Source organism: Ambystoma mexicanum, chromosome 3q (genome assembly GCF_040938575.1).
Source record: "Ambystoma mexicanum isolate Mex_15411 chromosome 3q, UKY_AmexF1_1, whole genome shotgun sequence".
Lineage (NCBI taxonomy): Eukaryota > Metazoa > Chordata > Amphibia > Caudata > Ambystomatidae > Ambystoma > Ambystoma mexicanum.
The window spans coordinates 1,177,952,557-1,177,962,080 of NC_090926.1; the positions used below are offsets into that span (position 1 = coordinate 1,177,952,557).

General features: G+C 45.0%; 1 protein-coding gene across 1 annotated transcript in view; it reads left to right on the top strand.

Annotated features, from left to right (window-relative positions):
* Positions 1-6,143, top strand: part of PIN1 (peptidylprolyl cis/trans isomerase, NIMA-interacting 1) — a 28,324-nt gene extending 22,181 nt beyond the window's left edge. Inside the window, exon 4 of the mRNA XM_069604035.1 lies at positions 5,248-6,143. Coding sequence (XP_069460136.1) covers positions 5,248-5,357 — 110 coding nt within the window. The 3' untranslated portion in view covers positions 5,358-6,143. The remainder of the gene's footprint in view (positions 1-5,247) is intronic.
* Positions 6,144-9,524: the final 3,381 nt, after the last annotated feature.

Here is a 9,524-nt window from a genome sequence, read left to right on the forward strand (position 1 = left end):
TCCTGTGGGCTTTTTACTCATGTACAAAAGTATATATAATCATTGGGATTTTATGGGATCGGGGGTCGTCAGGATGCTGGTGGGACTCCACACGAAACTTGAATGCAACATGTTCTTCTGGACAGCCCGGTCCTTGCCCCAGAACAGTAAACCAATCAGGACCACGCCAAAATCTCTTCCTGTTGGTGAGGGAGAGGAGGATGCAGTGGTCGCCTGTCAAATGCAGCTGAGCGGTCAAGGACGAGGCAGGAGTTGCAGCTATCCATGGTTTGGAGGGCGGCATTCACCACTGTAAAGATGCTATACACTTTGAACCCTGAAGGATGTGTTGGAATTCTGGCAGGCGGGTTTGTAGTGCATTCCAATCTTTTGCAGATAAACTTGAGGTTTGTAGTGGGACAATAGCTGAGCAGGCAAATTTGGTTGTAGGGGGTTGCATGAGGCTGGGATTGAAGGTGCCCAGGCATGACCCATCAGTGAGAAGCAGTAATGATGGTGGGGAATGTGAGTGCTGGCTCCATCAATGGTTTTGGGGGGGTGGGGTGTGGGGTATGGATGAATCGACATGTCATGTTTAATGAGGGAATTTGTGAAAAAGGTTTGAACCCAGACAGTTGAAGATCAAGCCTGTGTGATGGGATCCAGTGGGTCTTCGTGTAACAGCTTAATATAACTTTATAAGAATGTTAGTGGTACAAATATCCTTTAACATTATCACCACCGGTGGTCACCTGGCGCTCTGGTGGCTCTGAAAAAGTGAGGGGGGGGGGTGAGTTGGAATGAGCTGGAAAAGTGCAAGATAGCAATGATGTGCCGTTGGCAGCCTCAGCCCGGTGGGTCCGTTGGCTGGGCTTAGGTGTTGTTGTTTGCTGTTGTGCAGGTCTGTGTGGGTTTTGTTGTTGCAGTGAAGTTTGTGCAGTTTTCTGTGTTTTTGTGGTTGTTTGGTTGGAATTTGAGAGGTGTGTGCAGAGGGATGAAAATGTTAGTGGATTGGTTAGTTGGCATTGCTGTGCTTGCAGTTATGTCTAGGTGTGGCGCCTGCTATCATAAACTGTGAGCTAAGGTTATGACTTGTGCTAAGTGTGGCACATGCTAACAACCATAATTCTGTCTAGATGTGACGCAAGCTGAGGTTAAGAATTCCATCCAAGTGTGCCACATGCTGATATTATTGCCCCTGTCAAATGGTTACACAGGTTGATCTTCACTGTTCTCTATAGGTGTAGCACTGGTTAACATTGGCTAGTATGTTAGTGCATGATGCAATGCAGCATTTACAGTCCAGCCAAGAATGGATTTGGACTGGTGGTCACTAATCACTCTAAGTATGCATGTTGTAGAACTACTTACCTCTCCATAACACAGATTGGCAAGGGCTTTCTGGTGTAGAGTAATTGCTCTACACCCCACCCATACCACACTTACAGTTTTGTTGGTTGCTGGCTTCCATTGCTTCGCCTGCAGACACCTGAAGACACATCTTGGAGTCGCCATTGTAGGAGCCGCCCTTTGCCTCGGGGCCCTTAGCCGCTGAGGCTGCACTGACAGAAGGCTGCCCTGGGAGGGTCTCAAGACCTAGATGAAGAGCCAATCGGTGTTGGTTGGTGGGGACAGGTCAGGAAGTGGGAGCCGGTCAGGAAGTGGGAGCCACGGACAATCTCTGCACATGCGGTACCTGCAGGCCCAACAGGATGTTGCAGTGAGGCAGGGCCTGGGTCTGTGGTGCGCCCACCTCAAAATCGCCAGCAGAATGGAGAAAAAGCTGCAGTGCCGGCCCTACGGCCTCCCTTGGTTCAGCTACAGATCAGCCTATCGGGGCATGGGAGAGGCGGGAACAGGTCAGGAAGCGGGAGCCACGGAAATCACTAGAAGAAATAAAGGAACTTGCCCGTGACACCTGGTGCCTTCGGAGGTGCTCTTTCACTTTCAAGACTTTATATGGTGCAGTGATGATGTGAAACACTCAAATTGCAGTTTGTTCTCAAGTAAGGGGGGGGGCGGAAGCATTTGCATTAGTTGTCGTATGTATGCCTGTTGTGGCTGTTTTCTTAAACAACCCTATTGGAAGCAAAGAACACTATGCAACTGCCAGCTACAAATGTTTCACAAATAAGCCAACAGTGTGCCCAGTAATAAATCAAACTATGCAAACCGCATCCTTTGCTGAAAGCGGATGGGTGTTTTCCTTTTTCCTGTCTAAAACAATCAGAATTTCAGTATAGTGTGTGAATTATGGGCTGCTATAAAATGTGACACTACAGTTACTCCGGTCAGATGGGTAGTGTCCTCTACACTGAACCTGTAGTCATCCAAGGATTCAACAGAAACACAACTAGAAGGTCTTGGAGAGGAGGAGGAGGGGGGGGGGTGAGAATTACCCAAGTGCATTGCTAATGTGTCCTTAAAGCATAAAAGGATTACTTTTTTTTAAATATAGCATCTATCCCCACATTTGAAGCTGGCAATCGATTGGGGGGGGGGGGAAAACCATAACTAAAATACTAGTAGTCCAGAAATTACTCCCTTTACGACTGGGCCATGGTATTTGTTTTGTTCTCATGCAGCAGTAATTGCCACTTCACCCAAAAATCCATCCAGTCTAAGGCCCTACTAAAGCTTGAATCTAGGTCATTTTTATTTTAGAAAAAGTACTCGCTCAGTTGTGTTGCAGGGCATCTTAGACAAGCGCCTTCTGCAATCCAACCTCACTGTGGTACTTAAAAGCAACATGCTATGGCTATAGTGTAGTGATTGTGCAGGAGAGGTGCAGGCGGGGGTGTTAGCAACTTGCACCGTAACCAAATTGAATTCTGATTCCTTAAAGCAAAGTGGTTTTCTGCCTTCTAGTGCTGAGAACCAACCTCCCAACCAATATAGTCTTGTTTTTACACTGGACCAATCCACTAGCATTTGGAGAGTGATCTCTCCTTCAGAGAACTCTATGCTTTTTGAAATCCTTAATTTGGGCAGAAATGTTTAGGTCCCTCATCATTTCCACAAGGTTGTAGGTAATGCAGTTAACACAACTCTTTGTACATACCTGCATTGCATAATTTAGTAGTGTGGACTGAGCAGTCAGGCTTATATTGGGAGGGTGAGAGGGCTGTAGATGGGTACAAAGAACCTGTGGCAATAATGTGGTCCAAAGGAACATGTATACACTGATGTATTGCAAAATAATGGTTTATTTTATATATACACAGTCAAATTCCTTAGAAAGGTAGGCACTGTGTCAAACACAATTATAAAACAAATCATACTTCCGTGTGCAAACCAAAATATAAATCTAATTTTAGAATACCAGTATTCAGATGAAGTTGGGTAGAACCTAGGGATACACGATTAGAAGGGAATTCTGCTAATCATGGGTAGTAAAATCATATATTCTTTTTTTAAAGAATGACCCTATGTAATTAAACGAAAGCAGTCCCTCTTGGTAAAACTGTCAGTTTCGGGAATAATATATACCAACAATGTTACCAGTAAGTACTCGCTGTCTTGGTCCAGCACTCTGGTGAGGGGACTTCAAGGAGTGGATTCTGGTCTCTGGCAGTACAGCAGGAGGTCAACCAAGTTTTAGCAAACTTCCTTTGGCATATGTTGCACAGCACTTGTGCTCGTTGTCATAGGGTATTGGTGTTTTGCAGCCCAAACAGGTCAGCTTGTCGTGGGATTGATCAAAATTGATTGGGGCCATCAGTCTATGGGCAGGGAGGACTCTGGTTGCATCGAAGGACGGCACAGGCAGCTGTTAAAACAGCGTTCATCTCTAGTAGCTGGAAGGGAAGTAGCTACATCAGTCTTGCTTCATATCTTCTGTTCCAGTGGCCGGATGCTCCGATCCAGTACAGATATACAGGAATCCACTCACCTCTGTAAACTCTCCCTGCAGTTTACAGAAGGGGTTGGGTGGCTGTCCAGTGGGGACTGATGCTAGCACAATATGTATTTTTCCTTTGCAAGTGTTTGAACTGTATTATGCCCTAATCTAGTGACTGTAGATGTTAATTCTATTAGAATGATACTTCTAATTTTTTTTTTTATACTTGAGTAATTTGTGACTCCCATTGAGGACCATTTACAAGCACACCACCTCTTGAGACTTGGCATCGACCGCTTGTCACTGCAACCTTGAACTGGATTGGCTACACCCCACCCCAATTCGATTTCAAAGGGCGCACAGAATAGATTTTCTTGAAACTGCTCCGATCACAGGCCTGTCATTGCCTGCTGCCTGTGTCACCAGCAGGCACGTCCAAGTTTTCTGTCGGCAGCAAACTATCTCCAGATTTCTGAAAAAAACACTAAAGGATTTCTGGAAATAAGATGCGCACTGAAAATATGCTCTACTCGAATCTGCCAGCTGTCACTCATATGCATAGCATTACTGTAGAATATTTGGACACTGGTTTGCCCTTACCAAATCACGCTAATCTTCTGATAGTTACTTCACCCATTCCTTATCCTGTTTGTGCTCAATACCCCACTTCTTAAGGCCTTTTTCTTTTGGCCTTAACAAAATGCCATCGCTCCCGGAATAGACTCAAACCTCTGACCAACTCAACTACTTGGGATAAACTGACACCAATCAGCAGTTGGAGTCTGATCCTGCAGCCCCAACAGTTGTGGCATCAAATTCTACAACTCTCATGTATATTTATTATCTTTACTCAGTCAGGTGCACCTGCATTCTCTTGTGTGGCTACTTCAGATTTGTTGATTCCTTAGTAAGAAGTCACTTATTTGTGCTTTTTATTTTTGTTTTTACTGTGTTCTTATCTATCTTGATTTAGCTTAAGATTTTTACTATGTTTTATTTATTTTTATTTCTGTCAATATATATTGAGTCCAAAATATGTATGCTTAATATGGTTTGCTTACTTCTCGTATTTCTTCACTAATATGAGAATGAATATGCAAATTGTTTCATATCTGAAGTGGCTATCCTATATGATGAGTTTTGAGCCATTTGATTAAAAATAAAGAGAATTATTAAAGCAACCCAACTCCACAATTGAGTAATACATTGATCAGGTTATTGGTACACCTGCTATTTTGGGGGTGTTTATAGTTAGTATGCTCAATTAAAATTCTGTTAAGAGATCTTGGGGGTGTGGTTTTTATTGGTCCAGAATCAATATGCATTTTTATTTTTGGCTCCCGGTCTACTGTGGTGCCTTGGTTAAGATGTATACATTTTTAGAATGAACACACACTCGAATTTGACTTTGCCTGTGTTTCCTCTAGGTCACATGCAGAAACCATTCGAAGATGCATCTTTTGCCTTGAGGCCTGGTGAAATGAGCGGACCTGTTTTTTCAGATTCTGGAATCCACATCATTTTGCGCACTGAGTGAACTTTGGGAAGTCGTCCTGGGGGAGAGCAGAACAATGTGGTCGAGGGTGTGGGAGATTAAATAATAAAATATATGCTGCGCGCACCCAAGCTGTGGATCCAGTGGCCATTCAACACTGTAGTTTATTACTGTAACCGTTTGATGGTGCCCCACAGTAATGATCACCTTAGAACTGCATGGTAACCAAGGATTTAAACTCAAGCTGGCGGAACACCGACTTAACATGGCCTTGCTGTTTTTTGGACCCATTGAATATTTTTGTTCAGACGGAGCCCATCTGCTCGCAGCTTTAAAGGATGCTTAGTTGCAAAAATGTACTTGCCTATGTTTTATGGCCACAGAAGATCTACGGTTTTGCCCTTTCATTTTTTCATGAGGCTGTTCGCATTGCATGCCACCATTGGAGTGCCATGTCATCTATGCACACCACTTCAAACGTAGCCCCAGTGAGCAATAGCGGCAGTAATTGTGTTCCCCCCCCCCCCCCCCCCAATCATCCCTCCATGCTGTGTGACTGTTTACTTGTTTGCCCCTTTGCATTTTTATGGTTAGAACTTTGTTTTACACGCCCTTCACGGGGGGGTCCACTCTTGTCTACCTTGGATGTGAATGTCTTTTGGGGACTTTTTTGGTGCTTCTGTAACAATCATATTAAAGATAGTGTTTATGGGAGTGTTCTTGTGCTGGCAGACAAGTGATTTGCAAACTCATTTGTTCACTGATCACAAAGTGTTCTTGACAGTAGTTTGTATTTGAATTAAATATTCTAGGTAGCCGGTAAATCAACATCGAGTTGTTCATTCTGTAACAGGGAGTGTGGTGGGTACTTAGGGCAAGGGGTTTTCTGTGGTGCAATCTGCTGACAACGACCTAGGCGCTGTGATCTTATTGTCTACAATAAGATTGTGTGGGCATATGAATCATGATGAGACTATGACACTGATGTGAGGATTTACAGTGATTTATTTGGCCAGTGCAAGGTATGGTATAGAACTGCTGTTGGTGCCTGTAATACTGAGACCTGGCAGTAAGTGAGAGATGATTGACCATCAGCTCTTGCGCGCGCCCCCCCACCCCCTCCTAATTCCTGGCCACCTTAAAGTGGAGGTATGGCAGGAGGACTTCAAGACTGTCTTGGCTATTCATGGTCCTCCCTTCAGTATAGAATTTGCAGAGCTCTATGTACAGTTTGTAATTTGAGAGACAGTTTGGCTGACTTGTTGCCACCAAGCATGGGGGCTGGAAACTCCCAGCACATTTGAGACATCTGTGTCCTTCCACAAAGGAGCAATTGTAGAACCACAGAACAAAAATCCATTAAGTAATTTATTTCTGCATTTAAGTGAACAATTGAGGGGTTGCATTGAGAAGGGCAATGTTATTTGTGGGAGGGAAGAATAAGATTAGTTATGATTTTGAATACAGTAAGTAACTCAAGGGCAGCGGGCACTATTGGTCCCTAGTCACTGTTCTTCAATTACAAGAATAATTTGGCCCAATACTGTTACCTATCTCTTTCAACATATGTAATGTGCTTCAGAATTGATACTCCACCACTATTACTTTCACAAAAGTAATTAGACTCTTCCAAAGAGTCATTTGGCTACTCCTGGACAAGTAAGAATAAAACTCAGTTAGGGGTAAGTATAACCCAATGTTGGTTTCAGAACACCAGCTTTTCAAGGTCAGTAATACCTATTGGTATCAACACTATTTCTAATATGGGTATAGACCATTTAACCAACGTTTCAGAAGTAAGAACATTAAGAACTCTAGCAGACTTAACTATCAGCAGTCAGAAGAGCTTGGAGATGCTGTCTTTATTAGGCAGCAGCACAGGACCCTGTCTGTGGATTCTTGGTCTGGTGACTGAACGGAACTGGTGGCAGCAGTTGACGGGAGCGTCTTCAACAAAGGGGTCTTCAAGGCTTCTAATGGCTGTGGATGTGTGCCTGTTTACTGCTACCTGATGAAGGAATATTGCCTGTTGGATTTTTTTTTTCCTTCACCCGCTTGGTCCTCCACTCTGGTGAGGGGACTTGAGGGATTTGTCGTATACCAGCAGGAGACCAATCGAAGAGAATCGAACTTTAGAATACCATGCAACTCACACTGGCTTGAGGGCCCCGTGATGGTGGGTTGTAGCCTAGCAAGGATGCATCTTTTTGAGGGATGGCTTGAAATGCAGATCTTCTTGAGACTGTAGCTCTCACCAGCACAGCCTCTGGGTATGAGTAGTTGTTGGGACCCCCAGGTCAATAGAAAGGAAAGGTTAAGAGGTTCCTGTTACACACTTTGCTGGAATCAGCTACATCTGTCTTCATTAGATTTGGTTCCAGTGGGTGACTGGTCTGCAGCTTCCAGAATCTGAGCATGTATTGGAAACCCAGGCACAACGTCGGCAAACTCTCCCTGCAGAATGGAGACCCTCCTGTGCATTACTGTGTCTGATTTTGACAGCCTGTGAGTAATATTGACTAAAGGTCACTAAGGTATAAAACACTGCAGCCAGCCATTTAAGTTAGCTTGCTGTTTTAACCAGGACTGTGAGCAGGGGGTACAATTGTCTCTTCCAAGCACTCAACATAAGGTGGGGTTGTACTGAATCCACTTTACTCTTGGGAACAGTAGTTCATTCAAATTAAGAGAAATAAATTAAAAAGGGGAGCACTAAGGCAACACTGCACATAAGATGCTGTGTGCTGCCATAGTAAAATGCAAGACATAAAAAGGTCTCCCATAGAAATAGTAAATGACAAGATTCACAGGAACAAGGGGAAACATAATCACCAAGTCCAGGAAAAAGTTCTGTGGTTGACACAGGTATGGAAGATGTATCATAAATATGAAAATTGGGCACGTGGCACTGGTCTCAAAGCTGGATGTCTAATGCTGTAAAGGACATTAGATGGTGTTGCCACACTTCTCTTCTCCAGCATGGGGTCTGTCATGGATTCACATGCTCATTCCCCGGTGTCGGGCTGAGACTCCTTGGTAAAGGAAAAAACAAAGTTTCACTTTCGCCTATAAACCAACCACTGAGCTGTAGGTCATACTGCCCTCTCCCAAGTCCCTCCTCTGGCAGCCATCTTCAGCATGTTCAAGTGTTGGAGTCCTCGTTTTGGTTTCAAAATGTTGTGAAATGGAGCCAGTGTGCTCTTTCAACTGGTAAGTGGGGATTGGTTTGTCAGTGTCTTTTGTGGCCCCTCAAGGGCAAGAATTGTTGAGTTTTCATTGTAGATTCCAGAAGGCCATCTGGTCTACACTGCGCTGGACCATGTCTGAGGAGAAGGATGGAGGTTCTCTTCAAGTGCTGCTCTATGAAGGAACATGTTTGTGGAGGACAACACTCCTAGTGCCTCTGTCGTCATCTGCATGACGAAAAAGCGGATTGCGAGATTTGCCTTGGATTCTCCAAACCATCAACAGACTGGTGGTGTGACTTAACGCCAAGGCCTCTACCCTTTGCAGCAAGCAGGGTCATGCCTCACCCAGGACCGGCCTGTCTGGACTTGGGGCGCTCCATTCTTGGGGGCTCAAAACAAGGCCAAGCACCTCAAGTCTGTTGCAATGAGCAGGGTGTGCTCATCACCATCTGAAGCCATCACTCCAGCTACTCTTCGAAGTGGAAATCCGCTAACCTGGGGAAGCTGTGGGAGAAACGAGAAAGACCAGACACAGGTTAAGGTGTCTGGCCTGCCCCTGAAGGCGCAGGTGGCCCAGACTACATCATCCTCTATGATTGTGCTGGTGGTGGCCGCCTTCTCACAGGTTTAATGTGCTGACCTTGTCCATGGTGCCCAGAGTGGCCCTTCCTCCCAGGAGTTGAAGACACCAGAGAAGAGGATCCTAGCTCAGACCCCTCAGGATACAAAAAGGGGTGGGCTGGGGCAGTGGAGGCCTCTTGTGCTCTAGGACATAGATTCTTCTTTGGAACAAGAGGATATGGTGTCTGTTCACATGGGTGTAGGGATAGGGAATGACGATGGTGGAAATGCAGAGGAGGAGGGTGGAATTGGGGGAGGAGGGGAGGAATTGGTGAGGTGCTATGCACAGCAAGCTTAAAGGGACATGTTGCTGGGTATCCTGTCCACTCACTGCATGCTGGTGTTGAGGATGCCGATGGCACCGCTGGCGAAGAGGAGGTGGCACTTCATGCTGCCTCAT